We start from the raw sequence: 23,088 nt of genomic DNA on the forward strand, positions 1-23,088 counted from the left end.
AAGAAACCGGAATAGAGAGAGAGAGAGAGCGCGCGCGCGTTCCGTGCTGTGGCGGCGAAAAGGGAGCGACGCAGTGGCGGAGGCGGCGATATTCTCTCACTGTCAGCCGATTCGTATGCGTACCGATTCGATACGTTCAGTTGGCTTGAGCTAACGGATCACCTCTGCTCGGGAATGCCGCCATAGCGCGCTGCTTCGGGAATCGGAAGTACGAACATGTTTGGGGGAAAGCGAAGAAAGAGAGACAGAAAGAGCGGCTGAAAGAAGAAAAAACGCCTAACCTACAAACCACGGAACAGGTACGTCGGGCACAGCGGCAGCTACCAGCTTTCAGTAGGTTTGCTACAGCGACTCCAGCAGGACGCATTCGCACAGCTCGTTCGGTACTGCGCAAGCGGACAGTACCACGCAGTAGTATCACGCAGGGATCGCGCGAACTAAGACTTGTTTTTAGTGCGAGCAGGGGATTTAAAAAATAATTAAATTGGGTCCCGGAACACCCCGAAGTGCGAAGTGTGTCGTTCCAGACATTCCAAGGACATTGCTTGGATGTCACCGGTCAAGTAACTTTCTTTTCCTGAAGTATCCCGTTGTGGTTAGTGGTGTGAACTCGAGCCTTTGGAAAGTGATAGTGGGGACCAGGATCACGAGCGTCCTCTTGTGAGCGTGAGTGTGATCCTCACACGTACACTCACAGTCCCACACACACACGCACACAGTGTTATTAGTGTCAGTGTCAGAATTTGTTGTATGCAAATTTGAAAAGCTGAGCTGCGACTTGGTGGTGTTACCAGCCAGTGCATGTGGGTTACCGGAAGAAGCGAAGAGTGCAGAAGTGCATAACAGTGTCTTTGTGTGTGATTGAGCAGCGGAATTCGCTGCTAGTTGGTCAAGTGTCAAGGGTGGAGTGTGTTATGCTACAGGTGTGAAAGTTTAACCACGTACAGTCCCAGTGGAGTTCCCAACAGCGAGCCTAACCCAACGAACAGACGGGACTGCTTTTGCACAGGGCCAGCGGGTGTCCGACGGCTAACGGCTCAATATCTCTACAACCAACTGACTTCAACTTCAACCAACCAATTCTTAGCAAGCAACGCACCCTAGGTGAAGACATCAGGGGCGATCTGTTTTTGTCGTAGAGTCTAAAGATCCTGCAACCGAAGCCGTACTGTTGCTGTCGGTAACCTCAAAGGATCCCAGAGATCCTACAAAAAAAAACCCTTTCCCCGACGAGGACCCCGTCCCAACAGCCAGACGACACAAAAATGCTTCGTTGCCAGCAGCGAAGGTGCCTCGGGCAGATGGCGCTACTACTGCTCAGTTGCATCTTGCTTTCCTGCACATACGCCGATGAAGGTAAGTGTGACCGCCAGGAGTAAAAGTTTGCAGCAGACGTGCTCCAGATGGGTCTCTCCGCAGAAACCCCGTACCGTAAGGCGAAGCAGTTCAAGATATCTAGGTATCTGGAGCTCGGCAGCAAGCGCTATAGATGCAACACGCAGCAGGAGACGAACACGGGCAAAGCGCTCGGGCAAAAAGGGAATCGATGCAAGTCCCGTAAGCTCCTGGCAGTGGAATTGGAGGAAAAAACTGGCTAGGTGTAGTTCCTGTACCGTGTGTTCCACACTTCGCCGCGGTGTACCACGGGTACCGCTATAATTGAGGTAGCATGGTTCCAGTAACAGGTTGTACTGGTTTTGCGCTCGATCCATTCGCACCGGTCATTCAGTCATTCAGTGCAGGAGCGGTGTGGGGAATAGTGCATGCGAGAATGCGCACTAGAAACTAGCGCAGCCATTCGGAATGGTACTTCTCCCTGTTTTCTACTCCAAGGCCTTGACCTATATAAATATATTGCTCCAGACTGTGTCGTGGCATCTTAGTTGCGCGTTGAACTAGAACCGTTCTGTTCAATGTTGCTCGCGCATCATCTTGACATCATCCAGTCGCTGGCGCACACTTTCTATAACGGGGTTGAATTATGGCTCTGTAAGCAGACGAGAAAAAGAGGGGGGGCGCATAACCGAATGCAGCGCTAATCGTGCTTGCTAAAAAACGAAATTAGTTCACTTTAGCAGAGGAGGTCAAACCCCGGACCAAACGGTCTCTGCTATCAGGCGAAACGAATCGCTGAACAAACCAACCGGCAGCCAACAGGTGTAACTAATGCATCTGCCCAAACCCAACTACCTTCCGCGGCAGCCGTTATAAATTCATTAACCACCCATGTTATATGAATTTATTCCTTTTATTAACAAGCAATACATAATGCATCCGTTTGGTTTGTTTTCTTTTCCGGTTGCCGGCAGATTATCTGTAACCGACTTTCCCAAATGCTTCTTGCGAGCGATTTTTTGGAACAGTTTTATCTACTTATCCATCGCACATGATGTCGCTTAGAATGGAGTCGCCACACTGTCGCTTAGGGTACCTGTGATGATTCTGCAACAGTCGTACGCTTTTGGCGTATTGGGTTGGAAGCGTTTCGGCTTAAGCGAAGCGTTACGTATGATAACCGCAGCTCGTTAACGGCGCTTGATAACGGTGTCGTGTCCGACAGATCTTTACTGTTGCTGCTAATCGGTTATCTTCATCACGTGCTCGCACACAATGAACGTAATTTAATGGCAAATTTTAATGCATTTTGTTTTGCTGTTTTATTTGCTTTCAGTGAACTGAAATCTTATTTTTGCTTGTGGCACTCACCTTATTAAAGCAAAGTGAGTTCCCGTTCGTTAATATGTGTAATTTGTTTAAATAAAATTATGTGCCTTTCTGGTAGTGCCAATTGGGTAGGCGATGGACATAACTCCTGATGTCTTGATGTAAATGTATCGCAGCTCGCTGGTCATTTGTTATGGCAATTTCATGCATTTCCTAAGTAAAGTAAGCTGCAAGCTTACTGGGCAACCCGATGACTCGAAATCAATTCATGATGTAATATTCTGCCCATGCTCCAATTGGAAAGCCATGGAAAGCCCACCGGGTGAAAGAAAACTGCATTGCATTTAGCAGAAACACACCCCGGTAGTTCCGCAAATCCAGTCCAACAACCGTCGTTTCAAATCCGCTGCCTTTATAATAATGTATTATGCGATTTGGAGCGCCGAATGTTTGATAGTGGCCGTTTGCCACTGCCTGTCCGGGTTTCTTCCACTAATTTCTGTCGGCCCCGTTTGTACGATACGGTTCGGCAGGCAATTTCACTTTGCGCATTTTCCCGTAAGACACCACCCTCCCCCCCCCTACGGACCCCTGCCAGATGCTGTTGCGCTCAGCTGGATAGTTTTGGGAGATAGAAAAGGACAGAAAGAGAGAGAGAGGAAGAGAGAGAGCAGACATACAAAAAACGGCTTCAAATTGGAAATAACTGTAATCCTACCGCAGGCGACGCTAATATACACTCTTTTGCGCGCACACACACACACACATTCACATAAACACACCTTGCTAGTGCGGGGAAAAAGGGCACGTTAAACAGGTGGTTTACTGTCAGTTCATCCTGGGTTCTGCTTTAATTTCCATGACCAACGAGATAAACGGAAGAACGCGCGGCCAACTCTGCATACTCTGCTGAATGCGGAAAAGAGAATGTGTTGCTTGTTTTTTTTTTTTTTGTTTTCGTGTTCCGGGGTGTAATAAAATTGTGTTCATTTCACACACACACACAGAGTTTTTGGTCAGCTTTTTTTTGGTTCCTTCTGGCAATCAACGAGGCGCCGGGGAAGCCCCGAAGGAATGGCGACTCGCTGTTGTTTCGCTTGCGAGCAAAAATGCCTTGAAACGGAGGGATTACAGACGGTTCGCTAATTAATAGTTCATTGCCTACTGTTAATTTATCTTCTCACTCTCCCACCGTGCTCTTTCCATGTTTGAGAAAAAGAAAGGAGATAGAAATGAGAAATAACCGACGAAAAACAGAGCCCCAAGCCCCCCACGGCCGTAGTCGTACACGCTATGAATCAGTAAACCACAGGACTATTAAGGCTCGCCCGTACCGTAAAGCGTGGCGTCTTGCGAGGTTTCGCAACATTTACTACCCACAACCTGCACCGCCACGCTGTGGTTGCACCTTGGCGAGGCTTACGGTACATTGCGCGAACGAAGGGGATACGGCTGGTGTGCCCATTCGTTTCTGTGTCGACAAATGATTTGCTGTTGCGCCGTGCTTTCTTTACTTTTTGTTTTGTTATTGTCATTACTGTTGGCGAGCGCTGGGGTGCTTCTTGAACGGTTGACGGTTTGCAGTGTTCGGAGCTGGAAAGATTGACGCGAATGCGGCAGCGAGGTTTTCCAGAGGGGGAGCATGCAAATAGCACGGCGCGCTTTACTTTTCACGCAACAGTTGCAGCTGAATCAGTGCGTTGCCGCACCGGCGATGGAAGGTTTGACGATATATTGACATCAACACAGTGGATGAGGAAAACGCTGGAATTAGGGGCGGGTTTTTTTTGTGCGACAGTTCGTGACAGGTTGATTGCAAACTATACCTGATTGCAACTAACTGCAATGGTTGATGTAAGATGGGAGATGTGTAAGGATGAAACACATTTGTTGGTACATTTCAACTGCTCGCAGATCTTTTGTCCAACAGGGCAGCAATAGCTTCTGAAGCTACTTTCGACAACTACAGATATCAGACAAAAATATTACACCAATTTTTGATAAATTCTTGGATTCATCAAGGTAACAGCACTAGCTCATTCAGAAACATGCATAGATCTTATACCTCTGAAGTTGTAGAGCCAACAGAGGTCCTGGAAGTATCTTATCTTACTTATATATTTGGATGCTTAAGAACTGAGGACAATTCATACATATTGATGCTCAAATTTCTTCCAATAATATTGGATGTTGTATTGGATGCTCAGCAAAGATGTTTGGAGCTCAATCAGGAACTCCCAATGTTGCACTCCTTAATGTTGAAATATCAGGAATAAAACCTGAATACTTGAGAACAGGGACGTCTGGAACTAGAGTTTCCAATGTTAATATTCTGCATGCTTGGGTTTGGAGATGTCTCGCACTATATCGAGAGTTTCCAATTTTGATATAGTTTGAAGTTTATAGGTTAATGTCCTACATTATGATATACGTGTTCACGATTTCAATCTCCAGTGTGTGCCTAGGCCATCTATGCATGATCTTGTCAATTAAACGTAGAGAACGTTGATGTAGAGATATTCGGAACTTCAGCATTATCGATATATCATATAATAAGAGGCTTCAACGTTCATTCAATGTTCATCTTGCATTGATGATAACATTATATCTGGATGTACAAAACCTATTGGATATTGTATAAGAAAGCAAAGATGACTTGATGTAGTTTAAGCGTCGCTGTGATTGCTACTCTCTTGAGGTTGATGGTAAAATCATCAGTTGCGCAATTTCATTGATCTGAGGCTTTAAAGATGTCAAAAACACCGTTTTCCAATTGAAACATTTGAGTTCATACCTAGCAGGTACCGTCCAGGCTGCCTGGAAATTAAAGCATTGACACTCTTCGACCGTTACACGCTTTCCCACGCAGTGCACCATATCTTTGCGATTAAGTTTCCCCGCACTGGCTCAGGTAACTCACACATATCAAAAGCACATCTATCCAAGCGTACCCTTCATCTAGCAGTCAGCTTCGCAGCAAATTTCTCACTACTTTGTAGTCACCTTCCAAAAACATGACACCACACATGCTCTTTAATGGGAGTAGAACAACATGCAAAAAATCCAAACCGGACCCTCCGCTTTGTTTTGCACCCCAGCTATCCAGTTACAATTGCACACATGCAAACACGCAGCGAACTGGATGCTCCTGGCACACACACGCAGTCGTCTTTGGGATGGGGAGGAGGCGCTTTTTTCGCTTGCTTTCCCTACGTTCCCAGGATTGAATGCAAATATTGTAGCTTTCCCTGCTTTCACGTTCCACTGTCTTTCGTGCGAAGTGTGAGAGAGAGAGAGAGGGAGAGAAATAAAAGAGACAGAGAGAAACAGAGAGTTCCTGGTAGATCATGTAAAACCATTCAAAGATACTTTCACATTCTCCGCAGCTCGTCGCAGCAGCGGCGGTACGTGTAAGTGCGCGTCGTCGCGCTGGTGAACCCGCGTCGCGCACCGAGACCGGCCCGCCGACCGCAAAGGGGTTACGATTCAAGTTCAACTCGCCTGCCGGTCCCCGCTGCCACCCAACCATTTCCACCGGAGAAGCTGGAATGCTGTTTTTGCTCGCTGCTTTCTTTGCCCCTCGCTGTTTTGATTGCTCTTTGGGTGGATTTTGTCGTTGTTGCTGCCGTTGTTGTGGTTGCTTCATCCCTCCTTCGGCTGCGCAAAGTGCCCCCTTACCTTCTTCTATTGTGTTTCTCTCTCTCTCTCTCTCTTCTCTGTCCCTCACTTCCCGTTCTTTTGCTTCACTCGCCGCTGCTGAGATTTTGTTGCTACGGCTTGAACTTTTTTCAAACCCACTGCGTGCTTCTCCTCTTACTGTGTCGTTCTCGGCGGCGAACCCACTCTCACTTTCCGGCGTGTGACTTTTTACCTTTCCCGCTTTACCTTTGCCGAGGGGGTGAGGGTTTCAACCCTGTAATTGATCGCTTGGCTCCATCTTCTGCCGTCGCTGCTGCTGAGTTTTCCCTCCGCTTTCCACTTTATTCACTTTTCCTTTTGAATCTCTACGTGTGTGTGTGTGTGTCTGTTGGAAACAATGGGAACCACCTTCGGGAGGTTTTGGATGGGTGTGGGAGGGAAGGGATACCGACGGAAGGGAATGGAAGAGCGCACCATTACGACACTAAAGTGCCAATATCACTTTCACAGCCAGTTGGCATCGGTTGGCCCGGCCGGAGGCACCGGAGTTTCCCATACTCACTGGCGCACCCAGTGGGTTGGGGTCTTTTGCCGCCCAAAATTCCCTGCACCCCACCCGCGTACTGTATCATTGTCATTTTTTTTCGACTCTTCATCTCGTTTGCTTTCTTTTGCTTTCCTTGCAGCTGGAACCATTGTTGTGGTTCCGCGCAAGTTGGAAAGTCGAAAAGCGCAAGAAAATCGGCGTGTTTTAGCGGGGATTGTGGGGGCACACCTACTCGTTAGTTGGTTAGTTGTTGCTCCCTTTTTCTGTTGCCTTTGCGCAACCCGTGAGAGTGATGACACGCGCTTGGCGGGGTGATTGGGGCAGGCTGAGCATTCCAGCAGTTCGTCCGCTAATCGTGTTAGGGCGCACAGTCTGCTGCGCCACCGTTTTCCGCATGTGAGCAGCGTGCGTCCGTTTCCCATGCTAAGCGTGGTGGCGGCGCAGGCTTGGTGTAATTGATTTGTTTTCTCTGTGTGTGTGTGTGTGTGCGAGTGAGCATCAAAGCAGGTCCATTAAAGCAGCCAGCATTAAGATTTAATGCAGAGGGGGCAATAATCATTTTTTATTGCCATTTTTTCCTAACATTCCCAACTCGTCCGCAGTGCCCCAAAGCCAAAGCCCTCCAAACCTCCCATTATCGGTCCCTCTCTCCCAGGTTGCTTTATTGGGCAGGAAATGAAATGAACAAATAAACCAACGAGCCAACCCAACAAAAAAAAACAGCCAATATAGGGTGGAACCGTTGACGTTAAAAAAAAAAACAAAACTGTTTGGCCAACTCACTTTCACCCGCAGAATGACAAGCCGAAACGCAAACAAAACGGACAGTCCTCCGGTGTCCTCAATGGAAAGCGAAAGTGAATTGCACCCATCGGCCATTTTTTGGGAAAGGCCCCGACGTCTCATCTCAACGGCCCGGGACAGTTGCCTTCGCACACGTCCGAAAGTGGCCAAGCCCTTTGTGTGCACTGTACTTTGGCCGTACAAATAGTGCCTCAATGCGCACGGGGAATTGTGTGCTCCAGACGACACACTTCCTGTTCGGGGAGGTTTTTTTCTTCTTCTTCTCTTCGTTGGCTGTGGGAGGACCCCTGTTTGTGTTGGCTCTTGTGCCCACGCATGAAGTGTCAATTGTTGGGTTGTGCTGTGTTTGCCCGCGGTTTGAAGCACAAGCATGGGGCCACTCCAGGCTCCAGTTGTTATGACACCCAGCTCGTCTTGATTGATGATACAGTTGGGCATGATTTCGGCACTTCCTTCCACACTATAACTGTCAAAAGCCAGCCCAAGACCGCTCATCAAATCAAGCCCAATCAAAGCCTTCCAATCGGAACCAAAGCCTGCTGTTTGTTGTGGCGAAGCAGAGGGAGGCCTTTAATCAACATCTGCTTCACACACACACACACACAAAAAAAAAGCATTCCCTAATTCGAAGCGAAACGCAACCATTCAGACAAGTTCCAGCCGAGATTCCAACGTTTGAGTGCTGCCCGATCATCACCCCATCATCATCATCATCATCCTCCTCATCGCGCCAAACAGAACAGGTTTCGACCGGGAATGGGTGGCTCGCACTCCGCTTTCACAAACAAGATCACAAACTTCTGTCCGTGCGTGTGGTCAGCGAGATGTCCTCCTTCCCAGCCGCCCCACGCGTTTGATTGGGCCCCGTAAGCCGGATTTCCACCTGATCTGGTTGGATGCGGTCCAAAAGGGGAGGGAAATAAAAAATAATAACAATAATATTAAAAAAAAAAATAACACACCGCCTCGATCTCGAGCGCGGCTGGCGTTTGGAAGAACGACAGCATCGTCTTGCGGTATGTAGGTCACACACACACACACACACACACACACACACACTCCCTACTAAGGAGCGTGGAATGGTTGATTTGATTGCTCGGCGGTGCGATGCAGTTCCAGTGTAGACATCTTCCTCGGATGCGCTCGATGCGTTGTTTGGGCTTTGCTTTGGTGCAGTGGCATGCCTGCTTGGCGTGAAACATTTCACAAGTCTGAATTTTTTTTCCCCGATTTATTAGCTGAATTTTTTTTTTTCGGTGGTAGTAATAGATGTAACGGACAATGCAATAATCAAGCGACAGGGGAAGAACGATGGTAGAGCAAACAACTGTACGCCGGGGTGGAACGGTAAATTGTGGGTAACGGTGCAAACAAACAGAAGAAAAAAAGATGAACAGCTCGTACGTTTCAACCTGCTGCGAGAGGGTCTAATTAGTGTATTATTTTTATCGATACGCTACGCGTCCGCGTTGCTACTCTCTTTAAACCTGCCACGCTGGTGCAATGCTGGAGTTTTGCCTTCTGTGTTCTCGCCCCGAGCAAAGGGGGCCAATTCTCTTTGTGCAAGATTCAACGTCCCGCTTTGTGTTAATTTTAAGATATAATTCCAGCAGCACCGCTAACATAAACGCTCGCCCTTCCTTACCATTCCAGAGGAAAACTTCACATCGGCCAGCCTGGTGGCCGGAACCGGACCGGTCGCAGCGTCCAAGGGCTGCCCCTTCCCGGGCGTACCGGCCCACGGGAGCGTCATCTTCTCCGACGACTCGCTGGCCAACAACACGGTGGCCACGTACTACTGCGAGCGGGGCTTCGAGCTGCTCGGACCGTCCCGGCGCGCCTGCATCGACAGCCAGTGGATCCCGGAGGGTATTCCATTCTGCGGTAAGTCACCCTCGCACTTTCTTTTGCGTCTTGGGCGCATTGCACGCGACAACAACAAATTGGTTGGCTGCTGTTTGCCGTCCCATCTTTGTTGCAAACAAACAGCGTGAAAACAGAGCAGCAGCAGCAGCAGCAACAACAATGAAAAACTATTTTACAACTAATTCCCATTTCCTTTTGCCAAAGCACAACGCTGCAAGACGCAAACCATTCATTGTGAAGACAATTTTCTTTCGCTACTTTCGCCTTCGTTGGCGCGGGTGGGCAGCAAAAGCCGCGAGCCTCCCAAAGCAAATGGAGGGGGGGGGGCAACGGTCGACGGTACTGGTACACAGGGCAAATGCGCGCGCGACTAACAGAAACAGAACAAAAGAAGGCCACACTTTCTTTTTTTGTTCGCGCTACTTCTTGCTCGCTCGCTCGCTCCCTTACTGTCGGCGGTGCCAGCGCCCTAGCGAACTTTGAGAGTGTATGTATGTGTGTGTGTGAATGTGTGTGTGTGTTTTCTTTCCGTTTTCGAATGACTACCCACACACACACATACGTACACAATCGAAACAGAGAGAAACGTTACTAAAAAAAAGGGGGTTCGTCGCTTAAACCGCAAGACGACTTGGCAGGTTGGAAAGTTGACGATGTCTCCAAGAATTTCTCCACTTTACACGCAAGCGTCATTAAGCGAGCCGTGTCTCCGTGTGTGTGTGTGTGTGTCTGCTATCTGCTAGCCAGTGTCAATAGTGGCAGCAAACGGCCCGGGGCCTGACTCACTGACTGATGACGACGACGACGACGACGACCACGGCGATGATGTCTTTCGATGAGGAGTCGGCAGCGTCTGCGTGTGTGCTAAATTTGTCGCGCTTTCTTTCGCTTTCACCATGCCACATTCTTTGCTCGCATACAAGCGCACGAGCGACCGAACGGTGTCACGATGACGGCATCGGGGCGGGCGCGCTCCAGCTAAGCAGATTGCCGCTGATCCGGACACGTTTTAGATTTGCCCAGCCCTCAGTGCCCCTTAATGGTTTTAGTGGGACCGGTGCCGGTGCTCCGTGAAAATGGAGGAATTACGGAGCAGTGCGATTGAAATGTCACACTCGCTAACTTCTCCAGCAATGTGGCTCCGCCACAGCGTTTGTGCCGCAGCATCACCCACCGACCAATTGCTTGTATAACACCAATTTCACACCCCAGTTCTTGAGAGCCCCCCTCCCCCCCCCCCCCCAACGCCGCCACAGCCTCGCCAAGGAAAAGCCAGGAAAATCCCATCCTTCCGCATGGGGCGGAATTATGCCCCTATTAGATCAGCCAACAGCAACAGCAAGTGCTCTCGGGGCTTGATAATTGATTTTCGTTTCCTCGCTCCCCCCCATTTTCATTTGATTACGACTGCCCCCGCGCAACTGTAACAACAAACGTCCGCCCAAAGCAACGCGCACCCGGCCGGGGCCACGGAGGCGCACGGGAAATTAACGGCATCTAGTTTGCGCGCGCTAGATTCAATCCCGGAGGCGCAGCAAGCGGAGCCGCACGCCGCGGATGAATGATTACTGATTTGTTTCTGCCGCACTCGGGCGGGCAGTTTTCGGGGGCCGGCCCCGGTACAGTACACCACTCCCCACTTAACACCTTGCGGCCGAAACGATGGTTATGATTTCCCTTCTCCCCCGCGCGCGCAGGTCGTTGCTGGTCGATTCGGACCGACAACAAAGCGCCTGCCCAAATAGCACCGTTAAACGTGAGCCACGCGGGAGAGCAGCGAGATGCACGGCAGCAAGTTTGCTGCCAATGCCGTGGCGCACACCTGGCGCGAGCGCACACACACACACCGGCTGCCCGTTGCCTGCCAAATGATGCCATTTCTCCCCATTTTTGGGCAGGTCCCGTACGCCCCGATCCCCGACTCGAGTGGCCGACTTCGGCAATTATCGGTGGGGCTTCCCGGGGGGCTGGTGAGCATAATTAATGGATAATAGTGGCAGTGGGGGATACACCGGCACGCACTGCTGGTTCATCAAAATTGCTTCATTTTTCGGAGCTCGGTGCTGAGCCTGATAAAAATGGGGCTGCGCGCGCAGGAACCAGTGCACAGGTGGAGAACGTTCGCTGGTCCAGAACTGTTCGAAAAATGCCGAGATACAGGAATTCAACCTCCTCCGATAGGGTTCGGTGGAATTCGGTGGTGGTCCTCGCGATCGTGACGCTCACGGACAGCGCTATTGAACGCGGTACGGCAAAGGCTCAACTCCTCCAGCTAATCCTCTTCAGCAGCGAACTGATTCTTCAGGCTGAACCTGACAGACCTGTGGACCGCATGCCACGTCAAAGCGGATCACTGTTTATCATTTACTATCATTATCAACTCATTTATCATCCCTATCAAAACGGTCGGATCGGTGGCTTCGGCTCGCATGCCATATCCAGCTAGGCGCTGCTATGAACGCAACCTGCTGCAGGTTACAGCGGGGCGAAACAGGTCAATTGACCTCCAAAGTGGTGAAGCTTTTTATTTCTTCCCTTCTTTCCCCTCCAACAAAAGGAGAAAAAAACCATACCCGTAATCGGTCCTACTCGCTATCGCCCCGATTCGCGCCGGCCCTAATTGAGACGCATCGGAATTGAATTCCAGCACAGGGTTTCGGGCGTTCCAAGACGAGTCCGTGGTTTGCGCGTGACCTACTTGCTGTCTTTTAAAAAGGGGGAAACAATAGCAACCTTTTAAAGCAAACGGTACCGGCAGTGGCGTTGAAATCGATTGAAAATGAATTGGGACGACTTAAGAGATAAACATTTCCACGGGCCGCGGCTTTTTGAGGCAGTGGAAATATTAGGTTTGCTTTGTAGGAAACATACCCCTTTCGGGTCTGGGGTTGTACAGATGACCCTACCACTGTTGTGCGGGAACTCCAGGAGATATTCAATGTGCCTGATGCGTGCGTACAGTTGTAATCTCTTGAAGATTAATTGTTCCTTCAAGATGAACATTGTCAACAGTACCGTTATGTTCTACACATTTTTGGTGTCTTCCAAGAAACATGGCTCCCTAAGGTTAATATTCCCTTGGCTGTGGAGTGTGATTCGGCTGTCTTGATTCTCACAGACTAATTTTTGTATGACAGTCCACATCTATTTGACGGACCCTTGGAACTTATGGATGCTCTATCACATTGATTTATTTGATCAGCATTTCATCTCTACGCTGTCCAAGATTCACCTTACAGGGACTTCATTGTATATCCCAATCTGACCTATTACTTTGTAGCTAAAGCCATCATTTTCAATCAAAAGTCAGAGGAACACTGGAAGGATCCCAAGCATTTTGATATGTGCGGATATTCAATGTTTTATTTTTACAATTTCGGAGTAATATCTGGTTCTAAGGACCTATACTTTGATATCTCTTGTATATAGGAGGTGTTATTTTTGCGAAAGAATTGCAATAATTATCACAATTCATCATTCAATCTCCACAGACAACACTCCGAAATTCCTACTAACAGTCTTACAAAGACCCAAGTCTCAATAGCACTGTATCTTGAAGGCAGTTTGAAAACGATACTTCGCAAAATCGGAGATCTTGATGTACTGATGTACTGATGTACTAAACCATGCGCTCACACGCTCCTTCCACCCAACAGTGCTAAACGTAGCGGCGGGTAAGGCGCCGATGCAGATCTCGACCGAGGCGTCGGGCATTCCACAGAAAGCTATCGACGGCTCGACGTCCGCCTTCTTCTCGCCGGACACCTGCTCACTGACGAAGCCGGAGCGCGTCCCATGGTGGTACGTCAACCTGCTGGAACCGTACATGGTGCAGCTGGTGCGACTGGACTTTGGCAAGTCTTGCTGCGGTAAGTATCCTCTTCTACCTCCAGATCGATTGCCACTGGTCACCAAACGGGTCTGTCCTCTGTCCCTAGGTAAGGGCAAGCCCGCCACCATCGTCGTGCGCGTCGGCAACAACCGGCCCGATCTGGGCACGAACCCGATCTGCAACCGGTTCACCGGTTCGCTCGAGGAAGGCCAGCCCCTGTTTCTGCCCTGCAACCCGCCGATGCCGGGCGCATTCGTGTCCGTCCACCTCGAGACGAACGCACCGAGCCAGCTGTCCATCTGCGAGGCGTTCGTGTACACCGACCAGGCGCTACCGATCGAGCGGTGCCCCGCCTTCCGCGACCAGCCGCCCGGTGCGTCCGCATCGTACAACGGCAAGTGTTACATCTTCTACAGCCGCCAGCCGGCCACGCTGCGGGACGCGCTCGCCTTCTGTCGGGCGCGCGGCGGCACCCTGATCAACGAGAGCAACCCAGCCCTGCAGGGCTTCATCAGCTGGGAGCTGTGGAGACGGCACCGCAGCGACACCTCGTCCCAGTACTGGATGGGTGCGGTGCGGGACGCCCAGGACCGCAACACCTGGAAGTGGATCGGCGGCGAGGAGGTGTCGGTATCGTTCTGGAATCTGCCCGGCGGCGACGAGGACTGCGCGCGGTACGACGGCTCCAAGGGATGGCTCTGGAGCGACACCAACTGCAACACGCAGCTCAACTTCATCTGCCAACATCGTGAGTATAGAGTGGTGGCAGCTACCGGCAGGGATGTGGCCAGCTCTTCAATCGCGATGTATGTTTGATTTCCAGAGCCGAAGGCTTGTGGACGCCCTGAACAGCCGCCGAACTCGACGATGATTGCGCCGAAAGGGTTCGATGTCGGTGCGGTGGTCGAGTACAGCTGCGACGAGGGTCATCTGCTGGTTGGTCCGAAGCAGCGCACCTGTCTGGAGACTGGCTTCTACAACGAGTTCCCGCCTGTATGCAAATGTACGTAGCTCGTGCTCGCAGCTGTCTTCTTGAAGAATCGCCGCTCTAATCCCTTGTTCTCTCTCCTTCCCTTCCAGACATTGAGTGTGGACTGCCCGCCTCTATACCGCACGGATACTACGACCTCGTCAACGGCACGGTCGGCTACCTCAGCACAGTCATGTACCGGTGCGCCGAGGGCTACGAGATGGTTGGTCGCGCCGTACTGATCTGCGACATCGACGAGCGCTGGAATGGACCGCCACCACGCTGCGAGCTGATCGAGTGCGACCCACTGCCGACCCTCTTCCCGAACGGTGTGATCGTGTCCACCAACCAGACGGTGTACGGTACGCGCGCCGAGGTCCACTGCAACCGTGGCTTCGTCCCAGACGGCGAACCCGAGATCGTCTGTACTGCGTCGGGCCAGTGGAGCCATCCACTGCCCAAGTGCGTCCCCGACCAGAGCGCCGGCCCAGTGACGGTCCGACCGAGTGCCGCGTCCACCACACCGGCCTCTTCCCGTGCACCCCCGGTGCTGATCGTGTCACCCACCACACCCGCCTCGATCGGTGGCATTCCTTCGCGCGCGCGGCAGCCTACCGGAGGACGGCGACCGGGCAGCACGGTGCGCTATCCGACCCAGGCTCCACCCGCGAGCAGCACCGTCCCGGCGGCCGAGTCGACCACCGCCTCGATCGTGGTCAACATGGCCGGCCCGACGACGGCACAGCCGAGCCGCACGACCAGCACCACCGAGTCGCCGCTTTTCAGCATCGAGATCGATGACGGTACGGATGACGACTATCTGCCACACGGCGGCCCCAACCGGAAGCACACGAACCGGGACGAAAACGACGAGGACGCCGACGACGACTACTACTACCGCAACAAGCCGACCCTGCACGGCGGCTACCGGCCGGTCGCAGGCACTGACTACGATGACGACAACGACGACGACGACGCTCACGACCATCACGCAAACGAACCGACCTTTGACGATAACTTTGACAGCCTCGAGGGCTTCTTCATCGGCACTAACGAAGATTACTCTCTTCCACCCCCTCCACCCCCTCCACCCTCAGAAGTGCGCCCCGGATCGATGGGCGAGGAAGCGGGACGCCCGTACCGGCCGCAGCAACCGTCCGTCGTGATACTGTCCAAGGAGCCAGGATCGTCCTCCTCCTCCTCTTCCTCTTCCGCCTCGAAACCTGCCTCACCGAAGCCCGCCGTCTACGAGCCGAGCAGCCCGCCGGCAGTGGTAAGCGTAACGCCACAGGTGCAGACGCACCGACCACAGGTAACTGGCACGACCGGGCGTCGTCCGAGCACGACGACGACGACACGCGGCCGCCATCCAGCCCACGAGCAGGACATACTGCTGTCGCACCACCCGCAGGACAACGAGATCCCCGGCAGCGTCAACATCCGGCAGGACCAGTCGCCCAAGGTGAACGTACCGTTCGCGGTGAACAACGTGGACGATCTGGTGCCGGCGGACGGCAGCAGCGGCAGCAATGGCGGCACCGACGGGCTCATCACCAGCTTTGGCGGTGCAGGTGGCAGCAGTGGCGCAGGAGGGCTGGGCGGTGCGGGCGGTTCCGCTGCCGGCGACCGGAAGGAGTCGAAGAACGCGAAGCTGAACCTGGGCGCGATCGTCGCGCTCGGTGCGTTCGGTGGGTTCGTCTTCCTGGCCGCCGTCATCACGACCATCGTGATCGTCGTACGAAGGTGATTAACCGTGACTGCAAAACACACTCATACACACAGTAACACACGCCAGCAGCAGAGCAAGCCAGACACACACATACACATACTCACCACACAACGCTTGCATATAGCTCTTCTGTTTGCGCTTAGATTTGCTCTTGTCCGTGTTCACAACTTCACTTCCGTCAAGCCACACGCTAACAATAGGTAGGGACGTACTAGCTCGCACACTGCTCTCACACACTCAAGCTTACATGACGCTCAACTCAGAATCAAAATAGACCGGATCGACTCGCATGCTTGCAGAACAAAGGGAACGTATTGACATTCTACCTATCCGTTGCAGACTTGTAGATCTCACAAACAAACACTCACACACACACATAGCACAGGTAAAGCAAGTATTCAGAAAGCAACGCTACACTTCACCTTACACCATCTGTCCAATTTGAGCTACATTCGGGCTACTGCGAGCATCGTTACGAAGCACTACGATCGCATTCAGAGTACCTAGAGGGTACTAGAAACGCTATAAATTCGCTCAGCTACTTGTTTATTTGTTAGGTCTGACAGGACAACCGTTTTTGAAATGATCATAAACAATTGCTACCAAAAAAACTACAGATTTCATACACTCCAGGACGACTGTTACTACCTCTACACTATTTCCCTCTATTTATAAGGGGGCATTTATAAAGCATCCATTACACCACTAAAATTAAAATTAGTTAGTTACCTCCCAGTAGTGGCTTTAGTTACCCAGTGCGCTTGCTTTGTCCTCTAACACATCCCAAATCCAACTCCGGTGATGGTACTTAACGTATCGTTTGCTTATTAGTTTAGCCTAGTTCATTAAGCTATTTAACCTTCTTGCTTGTTTTTAGACGATTTAGATGTAGATTTTAGTTGCGGAACAGGTTATGGTTGCTGACTATCCATACGCTGTTGGGATTTTTGCTCTGTAGCTTGCGGTGTACTGCTAAGTCGTGTAACACTTTTTTAGGCACTACTTTAGGTGTTAGTTTTTTTACGTATTAGACAAACACTCCACTAAAATCGGACCATTTTCACCTGATTGTCGCTTACCACTGGCACCGGACCGTGTATTGCCCCGACGAACGCTAGACGCGTTTTCACACACCTGCATGAGCACAGCTACTTTTTCTTGGGCGTTTGTGTTTATCCATTTTTGTTGTATACTATATACGCAACACATGTGAAATAACTCCACCTATACGTGTAACGCTTTCAACCGAGAAGCTGTCACCAACAGTGACTGTAACTTGAGCAGAGAAAAGCAACAAAAAAAAATATCAACTATTTATACACACACTGCCTGTGACTAGCTTCGCCACGCTTAGCCAGTAGCTCGCTGGAGCCTTTTATCGCATCCCAATGATTATGTTTTTCTTTTCTTTTTCCATGGTTTTCCATCTTCCATATTCCCAACAAAAAAAAAACAAACAAACAAACAAAACTAAACATTTTACAATGCCCATCGTGCAAATGAACGAATTCAACGATTTTTGTGGTTCTAGAATGAACACAATATACACGACAGCTAGAGTGCACAAGAAGAACACATTCTCCTACTCCTAAACGGAAACGCATGCTTTCCGACCGCAGGCAACACGGCTTGCAACGCGTTTCCGCCTCCCCCCGGTTTCCGCTTTGTTTATCTCTAAGTAGCAGCGTAGTAGTATAATATTTATTGCGTGGGTTAAAGGAAAGGTTTTGTAAAACGTTAAAGACTTAACATGCATCAGGGATAAGCAGTAGAATTCAGATTCAGGCAGCAGTGTGCTGCGAGACTAAAACAGCAATACAGTAGCGTAGGTGTAGTACTAATGATATCGCTCTAATATCCCCCAAAAACACACACACAAAAACTAATGCCAAATCATGATTTGGGTATGTGTGTGTGTGTTTGAAAGATCAATCGCAATGCACTAAATGTCACGGTGACAGAATCGTTGCCAGATGATCCGGAAACTAACTGAGCAACTGTCACTCTCTGAGTGTTAGCATATCTCTGAGTGTCTATCGGTTTGGAGATAGGCTGAAACCGTCGTCGGCTATCAATGAGTAACCGCAATGTTGGACAGCCGACTTCTTTTGGTCGTTGGTCGTGTGACATTTGTGTTGGAGCTTGCTTTATTTTTTTGTTTACTGTTTGGAGGATAGTAGATGTAATCGACCGAACTCATCTGGAAGAGATCGCTCGCAACGATAAGTATTTGTACGTGATTAAGCTTAAGCAATGCAAACTTGACAGAATATACAGTAACATAATCTAGATATTCTAGAGATAACATAAACAAATGATAGAATTTGAAAGGTAAAGCTCCGAATGGTTAGGTTTTGTTGCGCTTCTTGGCTACGAGAACGCGAGGCTGAAGTTCGGCTGGTGGAGTGGACGATCCTGGAGCCGCGACGGGAGGGAAGGAGAATGTGCCGGTGATGGTGTGGTTGTGGTTGTGTTTTTTGGTGCGTATCCTCCCCCCCCCTCTCTTTCCCCCCACATTCCCCATTTATTAGTTATCGCTGCCACCGGGAGCAAAGCAGTGACGATAGTTCTAAGCCGCCCTAGTGGTTGGGTTACACATCTAGCCAGGGTTTGCCCTCTCTTGCTGTCAAACGGCACCATGTCGCATGTCGCAGGATGCCAAACGTCTACCCAACCGACACAATCAAAATAGTGTACTGTCACCACACAAGCACAAGGACAACAGTAAATGAAAAACTAAGAACAACACGTGCGTAAACCTGCATACACCGTTGGGCCTCGACAAGGAGGATCGACCATGATTCGGAGACATTTGTTGGAGCGAGACTTTAGAGCCGAGGAAGCCGGTACACATACACATTGAGGTTCAGCCGACCGATGGACCGATGGACAGCTGACCGGAAGTGGTGCGATTTTCAACGACGACGGGCTACGATTTTTGGCTGTGGGGTTGGGATGGGTGCGGTAGTGGTAGTGCAGACACGTGTTTGGGGTTGGTAGTAATAGTAGTGGTTCCTCCCTGCCATCAGCCGCGGGATGGAGACGGTGGATCACTGGACAGTCCCCGCCGAGCCGTTCGTCTACGTGTGTGTGTGTATGTGTGTTGCAGACTCAAAAACCTCACCGCATGCAATGGCGGCCCTCTGACTGAAAATGACCGACCAGGCTCGTACTTCGTGTACTATTTCTAGCTATTCTCATAACTACTTGTACTGTTACTGCAACTACTACTACTGCTATTTTATTACTACTACTACTGCTATTTATGCTACTACTACTATTATTGCTACTACCTGCTCCTGCAACCCCAGTACTATAATGCTACCACAAGTAACAATCACCTGCTACTAAAAACCAAACAACAACAACAAACAACTACTACAAAATCCATCACTGCAAGAAGTGCCATAACCACTAGCAAAATAGAAACAACAACTAGCCAAAAAAAAACACACACACACAAAATGCCCGAAACAAAAGGCAAAAATGGTCTGGATAGCGCCACGCAAACACGCAAACACACAAAACTTCTGGTGGCCGAAAGCAGTGCCCAGTTGGTCGCACAGGAAACCAAACTGAATCATCCAGAAACACCTTGCGGTAACGCGCCAACCCAAAACCCCAAACTAACGTACTACTACTACTACTACTACAACTACTACTTATTCACCAACATCCAACCCCCACCAACCAATACAAAAAAACCAACCAAGCGACAGGTCATAGAGTCCCGTAAATGTAAGAGCTCATAATTTTGTCATTTTCTGTGTTTTTGGCTATTTATCGCTTAGCTATTAGTTACACCGTTTCTTTTCTAACCTGTTACAACACATACACATGCGCGCGCGCGCGTTCTGTGATTAATCTTTCCAATCCAATTGGAGCAACTTCGTGCGTCCAGCGAAAAGCCAACGCGTTTGCCAGCGATTTTCTTCCATCCTTGTTTGCGTCTCTTTTTTTTTTAGTACAATAGATGTGATCTATCCCTTCTCCCAACCTTCCTACCCTTCCACCATCACCACCAAAATCACTATCGCCATACACACCACGGCCAGTATTTCACTTTCCCGCAACCAAACAGGTCAAAAATGGCTACCGCACGGCCACACATTAGCAGCTTCGCTACGTTCGTGCCTTGCCCCGTCCCTTACGCTTGAGTATACCATGCAGACAGTTTTGTTCACATGTGTATGTGTGTATGTGTGTGTGTGTATTTGTACTCTTTCTGTCCTCTGTTTTCTCTGTGTCCGTGTATGTCTTTGTGCCGTAACGGCTGTACTACTAATAATCTCTCATAAAGAGTTGCCGTCTTTTGTTAGTACACGTATGCTATTCTTCGTTTTATCGTTGTTGCTCTAATTTTGGTATCCTGCTACTAATAGTTTCAGTAGAGTAGTGTGCATGGCATTGCCTAGAGCTTGGCTTAGACATTTAAAGCGTAGGGACATACAGAGTAACATGCAAAACGAAACAAGCACTAACCTCAAAATGAAATTTAGAAACTGCGCTCCCAGCTTCTTTTCTGGAGCTGTATTTGTACGTAACAGGCTTTTTGTTGTTGCGGTAGTAGCATAGAATAACAAACGCTAGTGTGAATTGGTACTGGTCAAAGTTAACTGTGTTAATAAAAAAAATACTTTTTTACTCTCTAGTTGCGTGCATCCGACTGCCTTGGGTGAAAGGAACATTTTTGGGATCACACATATACACACACGTTAAAAAAAGAAGGAACTGCGTCCAACACTACTCAGTATTAGCTCTTAATTCAAGAGTACTTAGTATCTAGTAGGTTTGGGTTCGTTTTTTGTAGCCCTTTCCCCATCTCTTTTATACCGCCGAAGCTGCTAAATCTGGCAAGCGTAAAGTTGTAGCGAATCTGGTAGACAGTACTCCGCTGTTAGTATCTCCTCATCACGTCTGTCAAACAGTTCAAATGTCCCTCTTACTAAGATTATGTCTATGCTTGCAAAAAAAAGGATGGTTAGAAAAGCGTTCGCAACGTACACTGGCGTACCCACAGAACCGATCGCTAAAGCAAAATCCAACTCCCCCAACAGCTCTCTAAAGCCTTCAGCTGTCAGATCTGTTAGTTTCAACACCTTCTTACACTCACTTATACACGCACCAATTTCATAGCGAAACACTTCCGAGTTCACTGTTTTATGCCTGCGCGATTGCCGAACTGTCACTTACGTCTTCTCTTTCTCTTTCTCTTCCATTCTGCCCGCTCTTTCCGGCTCGCTCTCCTTTTCTCTCTCTCTCCCGGCTTTCCTTACGTCTTTTCCGTTTAATCCGGGCAGGAATCGCACCTCCAACCAGCACTATCGGCACCGGGCCTCGCCGGACTGCAACACGGTTGCGTCCTTCTCCAGCTCGAGCTCCGAGTCGCGCAACGGCCTGAATCGCTACTACCGGCAGGCGTGGGAGAATCTGCACGAGTCCGCCTCCAAAAGCCACAACAACCACTCCGGGCTGAAGCGCAAGGAAACGATGGACGCACCGGTGAATCGGTCCCGGTCGCGGGAAAACCTCGACGTCAGTCGGCCGCGCGATCTGGACAGGTACGAAGCCACAGCCACATCCGACGCCCCATTCCGTGGACACTAACCGCAACATGTTGTATTGGTTTGTTTTGTTTGTTTGACAGATCCCGGGAGAACCTGTCGTCGGCCCGGAGCCGCGACTACGGTCGAGACAGTATGGCGCTGCGCGACGGCTCCGAGATGGTCGTGTCGGACGTGTGCGTGAAGGGCGAGAAGAAGCGGCACCATCACCATCACCACAAGAGCAGCCACCGGAACGATTTCCGCGAGCCGAACATCCTCGGCAGCGGCAATGGACGGCGCGAGCATCGCCATTACTGACGCGGTAGAATGATCATCACCATCCGGATCGATGGCAGTGCGCAGCGCCGCCACGACGCCGACAGTCTCAGGCCGATTCGCGATATCTAGGAGGATGCATGAAGGAAGGGGGGGGTGATGGTGGCGGGATGGAGGGGGAGGGGGTCAGGCAGGCAAAGCAATATCGGGTTGCGGGAGGTGTTTTTGTTTATGTTTTTTTTTAAGTAGACTTCGCTGTGGCGACGAAGCGAATGGGTATTATTTTCTCATTCCCAAACCAGTTAGAACGTAGAGCCGGTGACGCTGAGCCAAGCTCAGCAAAGTAATGCAATGGGAAAGGGGAATGATGGGGGGGGGGGGGATCGAGAAAGAGACACGACGGAAAGGTAGAAGCAAGCGAGTATTAGCCAAGGATAGTGAAAGGGGGCTTGACACATAACCACAACTTTTGTTTTGTTCTATTTTAAGTAAGCGTATAACAGCGTATAACAATCGGTTACTAGGAGCTACTACCACAGTCAACATTAATTACTAAGGTTGTCTCCGAACGTGTTTGGACACTATGCTGTTTCCCCCCTCCCAAACAACACCACACACTTGTTTGGTTTGGTTGTTCTTTTAGAGCGTGTACGTAGAGGACGTAGAGCGACAACAGCGTAGCACGTGTTTGGGGGCACAAATGGTGTGCGTGTGTACTAACCAGTCCAGAGTGCGGCTAAGTGGACCAGCGGAGACCGCTTGTAGAACTTGTAGTTAGTGTTAGCGCTGTCATTCGTTAATTTTACACGGTGGATGGTAAAACAAAAAAACAAAACAATGGCGGCGGCGGCAGCAATTTAACAAAACAGCGCTGCGCGCCAGTATCACAGCGTTATCTTGTAATTAAACAACAACCTAGTATCACGAATTTATCGGATAGCTGTAGTAGAGCTATTGTATATGAAAGATAGTATTTTCCAACACTCCCCCGATCCTTCCTGTTTTCCTTCATTTGTTTTGTTGCTTATCCTGTTCCTTAAACGTAACTGATTGAAGCCATTTTGACCACGCCTAGTGTAGTAGACGGGCGTTTACTGACTCCCTAGACGCGGTTGACATGCTTTCCATCAATCTGTTGGTAAACAAAAGCGCTCCTATTTTGTTAGAACAATGTACTGCTCCTCCCCCCGTTCCTATCGGTCCATCCTATCTCCC

At 50.0% G+C, this 23,088-nt stretch overlaps 1 protein-coding gene across 2 annotated transcripts; it reads left to right on the forward strand.

Annotated features, from left to right (window-relative positions):
* Nucleotides 1-197: 197 nt before the first annotated feature.
* Nucleotides 198-22,690, forward strand: LOC121593369. Of its 2 annotated transcripts, XM_041915653.1 has the most exons (9): nucleotides 200-1,356; nucleotides 9,308-9,538; nucleotides 13,177-13,389; nucleotides 13,459-14,100; nucleotides 14,176-14,355; nucleotides 14,433-15,125; nucleotides 15,420-16,065; nucleotides 21,352-21,612; nucleotides 21,699-22,690. In XM_041915653.1, the coding sequence occupies exons 1-9, from the start codon at nucleotides 1,266-1,268 to the stop codon at nucleotides 21,913-21,915; spliced, it is 3,174 nt and encodes a 1,057-aa protein (XP_041771587.1). In that variant the 5' UTR covers nucleotides 200-1,265; the 3' UTR covers nucleotides 21,916-22,690. The 2 variants fall into 2 exon arrangements, with proteins under 2 accessions (XP_041771594.1, XP_041771587.1); XM_041915660.1 differs by lacking the exons at nucleotides 21,352-21,612; nucleotides 21,699-22,690 and adding an exon at nucleotides 17,583-19,789 and having other exon boundaries at nucleotides 198-1,356.
* The last annotated feature ends 398 nt before the right edge of the window (nucleotides 22,691-23,088 follow it).

The sequence above is a fragment of the Anopheles merus genome, chromosome X (assembly GCF_017562075.2).
Source record: "Anopheles merus strain MAF chromosome X, AmerM5.1, whole genome shotgun sequence".
Taxonomy (NCBI): Eukaryota; Metazoa; Arthropoda; class Insecta; order Diptera; family Culicidae; genus Anopheles; species Anopheles merus.

Coding starts and splice junctions, on each gene's coding strand:
- LOC121593369 (XM_041915653.1), top strand. CDS start 1,266: ATGCTTCGTTGCCAGCAGCGAAGGTGCCTCGGGCAGATGGCGCTACTA. Junction 1,357..9,307: donor CTGCACATACGCCGATGAAG/GTAAGTGTGACC, acceptor TTACCATTCCAG/AGGAAAACTTCACATCGGCC. Junction 14,101..14,175: donor CAACTTCATCTGCCAACATC/GTGAGTATAGAG, acceptor TTTGATTTCCAG/AGCCGAAGGCTTGTGGACGC.